The sequence below is a fragment of the Panulirus ornatus genome, chromosome 14 (genome assembly GCF_036320965.1).
Source record: "Panulirus ornatus isolate Po-2019 chromosome 14, ASM3632096v1, whole genome shotgun sequence".
Classification (NCBI taxonomy): Eukaryota; Metazoa; Arthropoda; class Malacostraca; order Decapoda; family Palinuridae; genus Panulirus; species Panulirus ornatus.
Genome location: NC_092237.1, coordinates 44,823,778 through 44,840,232, shown reverse-complemented (window position 1 = coordinate 44,840,232; position 16,455 = coordinate 44,823,778). Strand labels below are relative to the sequence as shown.

The 16,455-nt window shown below is 41.7% G+C and overlaps 1 protein-coding gene across 4 annotated transcripts in view; it reads left to right on the top strand.

The window, feature by feature from the left end:
• The window catches only part of PCB (Pyruvate carboxylase), a 437,613-nt gene that overhangs the window by 189,449 nt on the left and 231,709 nt on the right, over positions 1–16,455 (top strand). Inside the window, exon 1 of one of the 4 annotated variants that reach the window (XM_071669757.1) lies at positions 12,788–12,912. The exons of the other annotated variants lie outside the window; for them this stretch is intronic. Coding sequence (XP_071525858.1) covers positions 12,906–12,912 — 7 coding nt within the window. The 5' untranslated portion in view covers positions 12,788–12,905. Of the gene's footprint in view, positions 1–12,787; positions 12,913–16,455 lie in introns of those variants that run through there. 4 annotated transcript variants of the gene reach the window in all.

Sequence of the window (16,455 nt, the reverse complement as noted above, 5' to 3'; positions counted from 1 at the left end):
TTCTCTAAGGCTTCTCAGAGGACTCTGTAAGGCATTACAGGTTCCTGATACAGCTATAACAAGTTTCTGTGAGAGGAAAAGTTTTGTTATCCAGTCAGGAGTTTTTGGATCAAAACAAGGTACAGGTTGAGTATCCCTTATATGAAATGCCAGGTACTAGAAGTGTTTCAGATTTTGGAATATTTTCTTATATGTATTGAGATATGTGGAAAACAGGATGGTATGGAAACAAACGGGCTAGAACTGAGACATACTTCAATGTTTCGACAGTTCAACTGTCTTCCTCAGGATATACTGATTCCAGCATTCATCGGGACCATATTTCCTAGCAAGTGATGGTCACTTGGTTGGACACTTTGGCATGTCACTCTCTGATTGGATTGCTTGTCCTTTTGCCTCTGCCCGTTCAAGGCAATCTCTGTTGCCTGATATGACCAACAGATGAACCCAGACCTTGTGTTACCATTGTTTTTTATCACTTCCTCTAGGTATGCTTTCACACTATCACTAAAACGGCTTGTCACTAATATTAAGATTATGATTCTTTGTGTATTTAATAATAGAAGATTCAATGATATTTCTTGTGGTAATAGAGTTAATAACTGAGATGGCATTACTCCAGTCATTACAATGATCATAGTTTTTATTGTGATTAAACAAGGCATTTGATTCTTGTCCCATACTTATACTATATTTATGTTGCTTAAGTCTAATAGAAAGATCCTTACCAGTCTGCCCAACATAAAACTTATCACAATTTTTATATGGCACTTCATAGATGCACCTAGGAGAATTTTCTGGTGAATTCCTGAGTAAGATATTCTTTATAGTATTATTGTTGCTAAAGGCAACATTTACATTAAAGGATTTAAGCAACATGGGAGGTAAAGTAAAATTATTATTAAAAGGGAGAACTAAAAGATTCTTGACGTCAATGGAAGGTTTGGGCACAACTCTAGGGTATTAATGATAAGTTTCAGAAGATATGTTCTATTGGATCTAAGGTAAAGTATTGAATCTTCTATTATTAAATACACAAAGAATTATTATCTTGGTATTAGTGATGGTCTATACAGATTAGATAACTTTATTGTTGATGAAATTTGAAAAATGATAAGCTTATGATACGCTAGTTGTCTGTCTTGGACAATTGCATGTTTACCAAATGGTGTCCTAGCTACGTCTCTTTGTTGTATATCAACTGATTGTTATATTTCTCTCGTGTCTCCCCTGATGTGATTATTACACGAAAGTGCACTTAGGAACTTATCATGTTTCATTTTCCCCGTGGAGTCATAGGAATACTATTATTATTATTATTATTATTTTGCTTTGTCGCTGTCTCCCGCGTGTGTGAGGTAGCGCAAGGAAACAGACGAAAGAAATAGCCCAACCCACCCCCATACACATGTATATACATACACGTCCACACGCAAATATACATGCCTATACATCTCAATGTACACATATATATACACACACAGACATATACATATACACACATGTACATAATTCATACTGTCTGCCTTTATTTATTCCCATCGCCACCTCGCCACACATGGAATAACATCCCCCTCCCCCTTCATGTGTGCGAGGTAGCGCTAGGAAAAGACAACAAGGGCCCCATTTGTTCACACTCAGTCTCTAGCTGTCATGTAATAATGCCCGAAACCACAGCTCCCTTTTCACATCCAGGCCCTACAGAACTTTCCATGGTTTACCCCAGACGCTTCACATGCCCTGATTCAATCCATTGACAGCACGTCGACCCCGGTATACCACATCGATCCAATTCACTCTATTCCTTGCTCGCCTTCCACCCTCCTGCATGTTCAGGCCCCGATCACACAAAATCTTTTTCACTCCATCTTTCCACCTCCAATTTGGTTTCCCACTTCTCGTTCCCTCAACCTCCGACACATATATCCTCCTGGTCAATCTTTCCTCACTCATTCTCTCCATGTGCCCAAACCATTTCAAAACACCCTCCTCTGCTCTCTGAACCATGCTCTTTTTATTTCCACACATCTCTCTTACCCTTACATTACTTACTCGATCAAACCTCATCACACCACATATTGTCCTCAGACATCTCACCTCCAGCACATCCACCCTTCTGCGCACAACTCTATCCATAGCCCACGCCTCGCAACCATGCAACATTGTTGGAACCACTATTCCTTCAAACATACCCATTTTTGCTTTCGGAGATAATGTTCTCGACTTCCAAACATTCTTCAAGGCTCCCAGAATTTTCGTCCCCTCCCCCACCCTATGATTCACTTCCGCTTCCATGGTTCCATCTGCTGCCAGATCCACTCCCAGATATCTAAAACACTTTACTTCCTCCAGTTTTTCTCCATTCAAACTTACCTCCCAATTGACTTGACCCTCAACCCTACTGTACCTAATAACCTTGCTCTTATTCACATTTACTCTTAACTTTCTTCTTTCACACTTTTTACCAAACTCAGTCACCAGCTTCTGCAGTTTCTCACATGAATCAGCCACCAGCGCTGTATCATCAGCAAACAACAACTGACTCACTGCCCAAGCTCTCTCATCCACAACAGACTGCATACTTGCCCCTCTTTCCAAAACTCTTGCATTCACCTCCCTAACAACCCCATCCATAAGCAAATTAAACAACCATGGAGACATCACACACCCCTGCCGCAAACCTACATTCACTGAGAACCAATCACTTTCCTCTCTTCCTGCACGTACAGATGCCTTACATCCTCGATGAAAACTTTTCACTGCTTCTAACAACTTGCCTCCCACACCATATATTCTTAATACCTTCCACAGAGCATCTCTATCAACTCTATCATATGCCTTCTCCAGATCCATAAATGCTACATACAAATCCATTTGCTTTTCTAAGTATTTCTCACATACATTCTCAAAGCAAACACCTGATCCACACATCCTCTACCACTTCTGAAACCACACTGCTCTTTCCCAATCTGATGCTCTGTACATGCCTTCACCCTCTCAGTCAATACCCTCCCATATAATTTTCCAGGAATACTCAACAAACTTATACCTCTGTAATTTGAGCACTCACTCTTATCCCCTTTGCCTTTGTACAATGGCACTATGCAAGCATTCTGCCAATCCTCAGGCACCTCACCATGAATCATACATACATTAAATAACCTTACCAACCAGTCAACAATACAGTCACCCCCTTTTTTAATAGATTCCACTGCAATACCATCCAAACCCGCTGCCTTGCTGGCTTTCATCTTCCGCAATGCTTTTACTACCTCTTCTCTATTTACCAAATAATTTTCCGTAACCCTCTCACTTTGCACACCACCTCGACCAAAACACCCTATATCTGCCACTCTATCATCAAACACATTCAACAAACCCTCAAAATACTCACTCCATCTCCTTCTCACATCACCACTACTTGTTATCACTTCCCTATTTGCCCCCTTCACTGAAGTTACCATTTGTTCCCTTGTCTTACGCACTTTATTTACCTCCTTCCAAAACATTTTTTATTCTCCCTAGAATTAAATGATACTCTCTCACCCCAACTCTCATTTGCCCTCTTTTTCACCTCTTGCACCTTTCTCTTGACCCCCTGCCTCTTTCTCTTATACATCTCCCACTCAATTGCATTATTTCCCTGCAAAAATCATCCAAATGCCTCTCTCTTCTATTTCACTAATAATCTTACTTCTTCATCCCACCACTCACTACCCTTTCTAATCTGCCCACCTCCCACGCTTCTCATGCCACAAGCATCTTTTTCGCAAGCCATCACTGCTTCCCTAAATAAATCCCATTCCCCCCCCACTCCCCTTACCTCCTTTGTTCCCACCTTTTTCCATTCTGTACTCAGTCTCTCCTGGTACTTCCTCACGCAAGTCTCCTTCCCAAGCTCACTTACTCTCACCACTCTTTTCACCCCAACATTCTCTCTTCTTTTCTGAAAACCTCTACAAATCTTCACCTTCGCCTCCACAAGATAATGATTAGACATCCTTCCAGTTGCACCTCTCAGTACATTAACATCCAAAAGTCTCTCTTTCGTGCGCCTATCAATTAACACGTAATCCAATAACGCTCTCTGGCCATCTCTCCTACTTACATACGTATACTTATGTATATCTCTTTTTAAACCAGGTATTCCCAGTCACCAGTCCTTTTTTGGCACATAAATCTACAAGCTCTTAACCATTTCCATTTACAACACTGAACACCCCATGTATACTAATTATTCCCTCAACTGCCACATTACTCACCTTTGCATTCAAATCACCCATCACTATAACCTGGTCTCGTGCATCAAAACCACTAACACACTCATTCAGCTGCTCCCAAAACACTTGCCTGTGATCTTTCTTCTCATTCCCAGGTGCATATGCACCAATAATCACCCATCTCTCTCCATCAACTTTCAATTTTACCCATATCAATCTAGAAATTACTTTCTCGCACTCTATCACATACTCCCACCACTCCTGCTTCAGGAGTAGTGCTACTCCTTCCCTTGCTCTTGTCCTCTCACCAACCCCTGACTTTACTCCCAAGACATTCCCAAACCACTCTTCCCCTTTGCCCTTGAGCTTCGTTTCATTCATAGCCAAAACACCCACGTTCCTTTCCTCAAACATACGACCTATCTCTCCTTTTTTCTCATCTTGGTTACATCCACACACATTTAGACACCCCAATCTGATCCTTCAAGGAGGATGAACACTCCCCGCATGACTCCTTCTTCTGTTTCCCCTTTTAGAAAGTTAAAGTACATGGAGGGGAGGGTTTCCAGCCCCCTGCTCCTGTCCCCTTTAGTCGCCTTCTATGACATGTGAGGAATGCGTGGGAAGTATTCTTTCTCAACTATCCCAAGGCATAAAATGATATATATATATATATATATATATATATATATATATATATATATATATATATATATATATATATATATATATCCCTGGGGATAGGAGAGAAAGAATACTTCCCACGCATTCCTTATGTGTTGTAGAAGGCGACTAAAGGGGATGGGAGCGGGGGTCAGAAACCCTACCCTCCTTGTATTTTAACTTTCTAAAAGGGGAAACAGAAGAAGGGGTCACTCGGGGAGTGCTCATCCTCCTCGAAGGCTCAGATTGGGGTGTCTAAATGTGTGTGGATGTAACCAATATGAGAAAAAAGGAGAGATAGGTAGTATGTTTCAGGAAAGGAACCTGGATGTTTTGGCTGTGAGTGAAACAAAGCTCAAGGGTAAAGGGGAAGAGTGGTTTGGGAATGTCTTGGGAGTAAAGTCAGGGGTTAGTGAGAGGACAAGAGCAAAGTAACAAGTAGCACTACTCCTGAAACAGGAGTTGTGGGAGTATGTGATAGAGTGTAATAAAGTAAATTCTAGATTGATGTGGGTAAAACTGAAAGTTGATGGAGAGAGATGGGTGATTATTGGTGCATATACACCTGGGCATGAGAAGAAAGATCATCACAGGCAAGTGTTTTGAGAGCAGTTGAATGAGTGTGTTAGTGATTTTGATGCACAAGACCGGGTTATAGTGATGGGAGATTTGAATGCAAAGGTGAGTAATGTGGCAGTTGAGGGAATAATTGGTATACATGGGGTGTTCAGTGTTGTAAATGGAAATGGTGAAGAGCTTGTAGATTTACGTGCTGGAAAAGGATTGGTGATTGGGAATACCTGGTTTAAAAAGCAAGATATACATAAGTATACGTATGTAAGTAGGAGAGATGGCCAGAGAGCATTATTGGATTACGTGTTGATTGATAGGCACACGAAAGAGAGACTTTTGGATGTTAATGTGCTGAGAGGTGCAACTGGAGGGATGTCTGATCATTATCTTGTGGAGGCGAAGGTGAAGATTTGTATGGGTTTTCAGAAAAGAAGAGAGAATGTTAGGGTGAAGAGAGTGGTGAGAGTAAGTGAGCTTGGGAAGGAGACTTGTGTGAGGAAGTACCAGGAGAAACTGAGTACAGAATGGAAAAAGGTGAGAACAAAGGAGGTAAGGGGAGTGGGGGAGGAATGGGATGCATTTAGGGAAGCAGTGATGGCTTGGGAAAAAGATGCTTGTGGCATGAGAAGCGTGGGAGGTGGGCAGATTAGAAAGGGTAGTGAGTGGTGGGATGAAGAAGTAAGATTATTAGTGAAAGAGAAAAGAGAGGCATTTGGACAATTTTTGCTGGGAAAAAATGGAAATGAGTGGGAGATGCATAAAAGAAAGAGACAGGAGGTCAAGAGAAAGGTGCAAGAGGTGAAAAAGAGGGCAAATGAGTGTTGGGGTGAGAGTGTATCATTAAATTTTAGGGAGAATAAAAAGATGTTTTGGAAGGAGGTAAATAAAGTGCGTAAGACAAGGGAGCAAATGGGAACTTCAGAGAAGGGGGCTAATGGGGAGGTGAAAACAAGTAGTGGGGATGTGAGAAGGAGATGGAGTGAGCATTTTGAAGGTTTGTTGAATGTGTTTGATGATAGAGTGGCAGATATAGGGTGTTTTGGTCGAGGTGGTGTGCAAAGTGAGAGGGTTAGGGAAAATGAATTGGTAAACAGAGAAGAGGTAGTAAAAGCTTTACGGAAGATGAAAGCCGGCAAGGCAGCAGGTTTGGATGGTATTGCAGTGGAATTTATTAAAAAAGGGGGTGACTGTATTGTTGACTGGTTGGTAAGGTTATTTAATGTATGTATGTTTCATGGTGAGGTGCCTGAGGATTGGCGGAATGGTTGCATAGTGCCATTGTACAAAGGCAAAGGGGATAAGAGTGAGTGCTCAAATTACAGAGGTATAAGTTTGTTGGTATTCCTGGTGAATTATATGGTAGGGTATTGATTGAGAGGGTGAAGGCATGTACAGAGCATCAGATTGGGGAAGAGCAGTGTGGTTTCAGAAGTGGTAGAGGATGTGTGGATCAGGTGTTTGCTTTGCAGAATGTATTTGAGAAATACTCAGAAAAGCAAATGGATTTGTATGTAGCATTTATGGATCTGGAGAAGGCATATGATAGAGTTGATAGAGATGCTCTGTGGAAGGTATTAAGAATATATGGTGTGGGAGGCAAGTTGTTAGCAGCAATTAAAAGTTTTTATCGAGGATGTAAGGCATGTGTACGTGTAGGAAGAGAGGAAAGTGATTGGTTCTCAGTGAATGTAGGTTTGCAGCAGGGGTGTGTGATGTCTCCATGGTTGTTTAATTTGTTTATGGATGGGGTTGTTAGGGAGGTTAATGCAAGAGTTTTGGAAAGGGGGCAAGTATGCAGTCTGATGTGGATGAAAGAGCTTGGGAATTGAGTCAGTTGTTTGCTGATGATACAGCGCTGATGGCTTATTCATGTGAGAAACTGCAGAAGCTGGTGACTGAGTTTGGTAAAGTGTGTGAAACAAGAAAGTTGAAAGTAAATGTGAATAAGAGCAAGGTTATTAGGTACAGTAGGGTTGAGGGTCAAGTCAACTACGAGGTAAGTTTGAATGGAGAAAAACTGGAGGAAGTAAAGTATTTTAGATAGCTGGGAGTGGATCTGGCAGCGGATGGAACCATGGAAGCGGAAGTGAATCATTGGGTGGGGGAGTGGGCGAAAATTCTGGGGGCCTTGAAGAATGTGTGGAAGTCGAGAACATTATGTCGGAAAGCAAAAATGGGTATGTTTGAAGGAATAGTGGTTCCAACAATGTTGTATGGTTGCGAGGCATGTGGTATGGATAGAGTTGTGCGCAGGAGGGTGGATGTGCTGGAAATGAGATGTTTGAGGACAATATGTGGTGTGAGGTGGTTTGATCAAGTAAGTAATGTAAGGGTAAGAGAGATGTGTGGAAATAAAAAGAGTGTGGTTGAGAAAGCAGAAGAGGGTGTTTTGAAATGGTTTGGTCACATGGAGAGAATGAGTGAGGAAAGATTGACCAAGAGGATATACGTGTCGGAGGTGGAGGGAACGAGAAGTGAAGCGTCTGGGGTAAACCATGAAAAGTTCTGTGGGGCCTGGATGTGGAAAGGGAGCTGTGGTTTCGGTGCATTATTACATGACAGCTAGAGACTGAGTGTGAACGAATGGGGCCTTTGTTGTCTTTTCTTAGCGGTACCTCGCACACGAGGGGGGAGGGGGTTGTTATTCCATGTGTGGCGAGGTGGCGATGGGAATAAATAAGGGCAGACAGTGTGAATTATGTACATATGTATATATGTATATATATGTGTACATTGAGATGTATAGGTATGTATATTTGCGTGTGTGGATGTGTATGTATATACATGTGAATGTGGGTGGGTTGGGCCATTCTTCCATCTGTTTCCTTGCGCTACCTCGCTAACGCAGGAGACAGCGACAAAGCAAAATATATATATATATATATATATATATATATATATATATATATATATATATATATATATAAATATATATATATATATATTTATTTATTTATTTATTTTTCTTTGTCGGTGTCTCCTGCGTTAGCGAGGTAGCGCAAGGAAACAGACGAAAGAATGGCCCAACCCACCCACATACACATGTATATACATACACGTCCACACACACAAATATACATACCTATACATATCTGTGTATACATATATATACACACACAGACATATACATATATACACATATACATAATTCATACTGTCTGCCTTTATTCATTCCCATTGCCACCTCGCCACACATGGAATAACAACCGCCTTCCCCCTCATGTGTGCAAGGTAGTGCTAGGAAAAGACAACAAAGGCCACATTCGTTCACACTCAGTCTCTAGGTGTCATGTAATAATGCACTGAAACCACAGCTCCCTTTCCACATCCAGGCCCCACAGAACTTTCCATGGTTTACCCCAGACGCTTCACATGCCCTAGTTCAATCCATTGACAGCACGTCAACCCCAGTATACCACATCGTTCCAATTCACTCTTATACCTTGCATGCCTTTCACCCTCCTGCATGCTCCGGCCCTGATTGCTCAAAATCTTTCTCACTCAATCCTTCCACCTCCAATTTGGTCTCCCACTTCTCCTCGTTCCCTCCACCTCTGACACATATATCCTCATGGTCAATCTTTCCTCACTTTTTTTTTTTATTTTTATTATACTTTGTCACTGTCTCCTGCGTTTGCGGGGTAGCGCAAGGAAACAGACGAAAGAAATGGCCCAACCCCCCCCCCCATACACATGTATATACATACGTCCACACACGCAAATATACATACCTACACAGCTTTCCATGGTTTACCCCAGACGCTTCACATGCCTTGATTCAATCCACTGACAGCACGTCAACCCCGGTATACCACATCGCTCCAATTCACTCTATTCCTTGCCCTCCTTTCACCCTCCTGCATGTTCAGGCCCCGATCACACAAAATCTTTTTCACTCCATCTTTCCACCTCCAATTTGGTCTCCCTCTTCTCCTCGTTCCCTCCACCTCCGACACATATATCCTCTTGGTCAATCTTTCCTCACTCATTCTCTCCATGTGCCCAAACCACTTCAAAACACCCTCTTCTGCTCTCTCAACCATGCTTTTTTTATTTCCACACATCTCTCTTACCCTTACGTTACTCACTCGATCAAACCACCTCACACCACACATTGTCCTCAAACATCTCATTTCCAGCACATCCATCCTCCTGCGCACAACTCTATCCATAGCCCACGCCTCACAACCATACAACATTGTTGGAACCACTATTCCTTCAAACATACCCATTTTTGCTTTCCGAGATAATGTTCTCGACTTCCACACATTCTTCAAGGCCCCCAGAATTTTCGCCCCCTCCCCCACCCTATGATCCACTTCCGCTTCCATGGTTCCATCCGCTGCCAGATCCACTCCCAGATATCTAAAACACTTCACTTCCTCCAGTTTTTCTCCATTCAAACTCACCTCCCAATTGACTTGACCCTCAACCCCACTGTACCTAATAACCTTGCTCTTATTCACATTTACTCTTAACTTTCTTCTACCGCACACTTTACCAAACTCAGTCACCAGCTTCTGCAGTTTTCTCACATGAATCAGCCCCCAGCGCTGTATCATCAGCGAACAACAACTGACTCACTTCCCAAGCTCTCTCATCCCCAACAGACTTCATACTTGCCCCTCTTTCCAAAACTCTTGCATTTACCTCCCTAACAACCCCATCCATAAACAAATTAAACAACCATGGAGACATCACACACCCCTGCCGCAAACCTACATTCACTGAGAACCAATCACTTTCCTCTCTTCCTACACGTACACATGCCTTACATCCTCGATAAAAACTTTTCACTGCTTCTAACAACTTTCCTCCCACACCATATATTCTTAATACCTTCCACAGAGCATCTCTATCAACTCTATCATATGCCTTCTCCAGATCCATAAATGCTACATACAAATCCATTTGCTTTTCTAAGTATTTCTCACATACATTCTTCAAAGCAAACACCTGATCCACACATCCTCTACCACTTTCCTCACTTGTTCTCTTTATATGACAAAATCATTGCAATACACTCTCTTCTTCTCTCTCAACCACACTCTTTTTATTTCAACACATCTCTCTTACCCTTTTATTACTTACTTGATCAAACCACCTCACACCACATGTTGTCCTGAAACATCTCATTTCCAGCACATCCACCCTCCTCCACACAACCCTATCTATAGCCTATGTCTTGCAGCCATATAACATTATTGGAACCACTATTCCTTTAAACATACCCATTTTTGCTTTCCGAGATAATGTTCTTGTCTTCCACACATTTTTCAACTCTCCCAGAACTTTCGCCCCCTCCCCACCCTGTGACTCACTTCCACTTCCATGGTTCCCTCCGCTGCCAGATCCACTCCCAGATATCTAAAAACTTCACTTCCTCCAGTTTTTCTCCATTCAAACTGTTATATTTTATTATACTCGATCACCGTTTCTCACATCAGCAATGTAGCACTAGGAAACAGACAAAGAATCAGTCACTTAATGTTGTCAATGTAGAGTTTGCAAATATACATGCATTAGAACTTGTCAAGGCCTGATTTTAGCAATGCTCTTATCCCAATTGTAGGGGAAGACACAAGGAAACTTCTAAAAGATCAGTTGAGAGTTTCTGTTATATTCTGCAGAGATGATTGTGGGCCTCAACCGTTCTGTTCAGAGCCATCCCTGTTGGACTGAGCCAGACAGCAAAATTTTTGACAGATTTGTGTTGGCCCCCTGATCTAGATTTACATCATTATGTAGTAGGGCTAGAATATCTTGATTTTCTGACTTATCGGAAATACATTTGTTCCAGAATTTAAGGTCACATGCTTAGTAATCAGTTGCTACTTCCAAATAATTTAGTCTCATTAAACAGTATACATGGATTTAACTGTCACAGAATCATTTGCAGACTTTTTAGCTTTAGAAATGGCATAGTACAACAAGTTGAACATTTGTGCAACAGCTTAGCTGTGTTTCTAGCCAAAAGCTGGTATTTTCAATAGTCAAGTTATTTTCAGAATAACATGGAAGTATGGTTGGAAATGTGCCGTGTGGACTTTGTGAAGTCCACCTTTGGTGGACTGACAAGGAATTTTGTTGTGTCTAGGTTGTAAAGAGCCTTTATAAGGCTGCTGAAGGTTGGAACAGGCTTGTCAGACTCCTATTAGGACTATCGTTCCTCAGTATGTCCATTATGTTTGGGGTTGTGCCAGTTTTTTCATTGGGGTCCATCCCATTCTCTTTCTTTATTAGAGTTGATCAATCACATCCTCAGATTAGCAGTATCAAAGGATCAGCCATTTCAGTGGTCCTTCCCAGGTTCAGGTTCTAACATTAGGGTTGCTGTTCAGTCACTGTCATGGACTTTGCGTATAGAAATAATAATGGCATTAATTCCTTTTAAGTGAATGCCATCATCAGGGGTAAACAGTCAGCTGGAGCTCTCTCTCACACTTGCTGCCACCATAGTAATGGTTTATCTCTCATTTTTTCATTTGAGAGGCAGCAGATATTGATGCCTTACTTGCAGAGGTATGGAGGCAATTCTTTTTTTTTCCAGTTTTGATTATAGAGAAGGTCATTTTCAATTTGGCTGATTTTTATGATCTAGTCATTGTGGGAGTTCTGAAATGGATAAAACATCCCTGGTATCAGGGGCTAATGTAGATGTGCTTCCCTTTCATGAGACTTCCAATGTCTTTTAGAGAGTTGGCTTCATGTAGAAATCCAGTTTCAGAACTTAATTTTTGTTTTTGAATCTTACTTGTGTTTTCTCCATCAGATGTAGAGAAAAAGTTTTGAAGATAAATCTGCAGATCATTTCATTTGTCCTTCCATCTGGAGACAATATTGGTCTGGTTGGTAGTCATGTCAGTCTTTTTTTGAAAGAATCTGAAGATTCTATAAATAACTGAGTGGGTATTCTTAAAGTCTGCCCTTATGTTTTGGGAAGAATAATGCCAATAACTCTCTAGCAGCATGTTGGAGTAGTTTGCAAAAGCCTTTATTTATGGATTTTCTTCTTAAATGTTTCCTGCTTAGTCTGGAATATGTGGTTGAGATTATATATCTCAAAGGTTTGTGGGAGATCCCTCCTCTCAGTCGAGATAGCTTTCAAAGATCCTTGATCTTTTACAACTAGTTGATTGTACAAGAAATATGATTATGCAAAAAAATTTTCTGGAAAACATCGTTCCTTCTAGATCTGGAGCCAAGAAGAATTTGTGAGAATCCTACAATGTTTAGACATAGAATCTTCTGAAAATGAAGTTCATCTTTAATGGATGAAAGTTTTCCAAACCTAAAGTTGCCTGCTAAATGAGGTTTTTTTTGTTTCACAGAATTATGTAGGAGAACGTTTGTTTGGTCATCCAGGCACCTTTATCATCAAGAGGCATTCATGTTGGAGCCAGAAGTTGGCACTCCTTTCACGGCTAGGGCTGTCAACTAGAGCTCGTGATGCAAGGTAAGTGGCTTCTGCTTTGAATTTTTTAGGAGTGTTTCACTCTTGAGTTTTTCTTAGGAGGTTTTAGATTTTGACAGTACCTTTATCTAATTATGCCTTTGCTTAGATCTTGTTGATCTTCCTCTTGTGGATCAGTGCATGGTGTGTTCATCAGAATATGATCCAGGGGAAAAGCAAAGTTTACAAAAAAGGAAAAATCTTTTAAGATTTTTTTCCTTTGGTTTTTCTTGAGGTCCTTCCTCATTCATGTGGATATGCTTTCAGTTGCTCATAGAGATTGTATATAGAGGAAAAAATAAAGGTTTTGAAGTATATAAAACAATTTCTCTTCTGTAGGCAGAGCCTTAGGGTAATACATTTTTGTGTCCCTTCCTGCCCCTCTTTACTTTTTGAAAAACCCTTTTTTAAGTCATGACAGCATGAACTTCCATGATGTGGTGGTTAGTGTCCATGACTATAAATCAAATGCAGATCCTTCCAGTGATGGAGTTCTGAACATGCCTAGTCAACTCACAGCCAACCCAGCTGTTCATACTCGCTTTAGGGCTGATTGAGAAATGGGTACCTCGCATAGGCAAGGATGTTATATATATTTTTTTCATACATATTCGCCATTTCCCGCGTTTGCGAGGTAGCGTCAAGAACAGAAGATTGAGCCTTAGTGGGAAAATCCTCACTTGGCCCCTTTCTCTTTTCCTTATTTTAGAAAAGTAAAAACTGGAGGTGAGGATTTCCAGCCCCCACTCTCGCCCTTCTTGTCAGCTATGACACTCAGGGAATACGTGGGAAGTATTTGTTCTTCCCTATCCCCAGGGATGATATATATATATATATATATATATATATATATATATATATATATATATTGGAAAGGATCACAATTTTGCACGTGATCAAGTATGTTCCTATAAGTCCTTGGGGAAAATGAAACACGATAAGTTCCCATGTGCACTTTCGTGTAATCACATCATCAGGGGAGATACGAGAGAGAAATATGACAGTCAGTTGATATACAACAAACAGACGTAGCTGAGCCGCCATTTGGTAAACATGCGATTGTCCAAGACAATCGCATGTTTACCTAATTGTGTCCTGGCTGTGTCTCTTCGTTGTATATCAGCTGACTGTTATATTTCTCTCTCTTGTATCTCCCCTGATGATGTGATTATTACACGAAAGTGCACTTGGGAAATTATCGTGTTTCATTTTCCCCGTGGATTCGTGTGTGTGTATATATATATATATATTTTTTATTTATTTATTTTGCTTTGTCGCTGTCTCCCGCGCCTGCGAGGTAGTGCAAGGAAACAGACGAAAGAAATGGCCCAACCCACCCCTACACACATGCACACACACACACACGTCCACACATGCAAACATACACACCCACACATCCCAATGTACACACATATATACACACACAGACACACACATATACACACATGCACACAATGCACAATGTCTGCCCCTACTCACGCCCATCGCCACCCCGCCACACACGGAATAACATCCCCCTCCCCCCTCGTGTGCGCGAGGCATCGCCAGGAAAAGACAACAAAGGCCCCATTTGCTCACACTCAATCTCCAGCTGTCATGCAATAATGCCCAATACCACAGCTCCCTTTCCACATCCAGGTCCCACAGAACTTTCCATGGTTTACCCCAGACACTTCACATGCCCTGATTCAATCCACTGACAGCACGTCAACCCCAGTATACCACATCGATCCAATTCACTATATTACTTGCCCGCCTTTCACCCTCCTGCATGTTCAGGTCCCGATCACTCAAAATCTTTTTCACTCCATCTTTCCACCTCCAATTTGGTCTCCCACTTCTCCTCGTTCCCTCCACCTCTGACACATGTATCCTCTAGGTCAATCTTTCCTCACTCATTCTCTCCATGTGCCCAAACCATTTCAAAACACCCTCTTCTGCTCTCTCAACCACGCTCTTTTTATTTCCACACATCTCTCTTACCATTACATTACTTAATCAAACCACCTCAAACCACATATTGTCATCAAACATCTCATTTCCAGCACATCCACCCTCCTGCACACAACTCTATCCATAGCCCACACCTCGCAACCATACAACATTGTTGGAACCACTATTCTTTCAAACATACCCATTTTTGCTTTCGGAGATAATGTTCTCGACTTCCACACATTCTTCAAGGCCCCCAGGATTTTCGCCCTTTCTCCCACCCTATGATTTACTTCTGCCTCCATGGTTCCATCCGCTGCCAGATCCACTCCTAGATATCTAAAACACTTTACTTCCTCCAGTTTTTCTCCATTCAAACTTACCTCCCAATTGACTTGACCCTCAACCCTACTGTACCTAATAACCTTGCTTTTATTTACATTTACTCTTAACTTTCTTCTTTCACACACTTTACCAAACTCAGTCACCAGCTTCTGCAGTTTCTCACATGAATCAGCCACCAGCGCTGTATCATCAGCGAACAACAACTGACTCACTTCCCAAGCTTTCTCATCCCCAACAGACTGCATACTTGCCCCTCTTTCCAAAACTCTTGCATTCACTTCCCTAACAACCCCATCCATAAACAAATTAAACAACCATGGAGACATCACACACCCCTGCTGCAAACCTACATTCACTGAGAACCAATCACTTTCCTCTCTTCCTACACTTACACATGCCTTACATCCTCGATAAAAACTTTTCACTGCTTCTAACAACTTGCCTCCCACACCACATCTCTGTCAGCTCTATCATATGCCGTCTCCAGATCCATAAATGCTACATACAAATCCATTTGCTTTTCTAAGTATTTCTCACATACATTCTTCAAAGCAAACACTTGATCCACACATCATCTACCACTTCTGAAACCACACTGCTCTTCCCCAATCTGATGCTCTGTACATGCCTTCACCCTCTCAATCAATACCCTCCCATATAATTTGTGGAGGCGAAGGTGAAGATTTGCATGGGTTTTCAGAAAAGAAGAGAGAATGTTGGGGTGAAAAGGGTGGTGAGAGTAAGTGAGTTTGGGAAGCAGACTTGTGTGAGGAAGTACCAGGAGAGACTGAGTACAGAATGGAAAAAGGTGAGAACAAAGGAGGTAAGGGGAGTGGGGGAGGAATGGGATGTATTTAGGGAAGCAGTGATGGCTTGCCCAAAAGATGCCTGTGGCATGAGAAGCGTGGGAGGTGGGTTGATTAGAAAGGGTAGTGAGTGTTGGGATGAAGAAGTAAGATTATTACTGAAAGAGATGAGAGAGGCATTTGGACAATTTTTGCAGGGAAAAAATGCAAATGAGTGGGAGATGTATAAAAGAAAGATGCAGGGGGTCAAGAGAAAGGTGCAAGAGGTGAAAAAGAGGGCAAACGAGAGTTGGGATGAGAGAGTATCATTAAATTTTAGGGAGAATAAAAAGATGTTCTGGAAGGAGATAAATAAAGTGCATAAGACAAGGGAGCAAATGCGAACTTCGGTGAAGGGGCTAGTGGGGAGGTGATAACAAGTAGTGGTGATGTGAGAAGGAGATGGAGTGAGTATTTTGAAGGT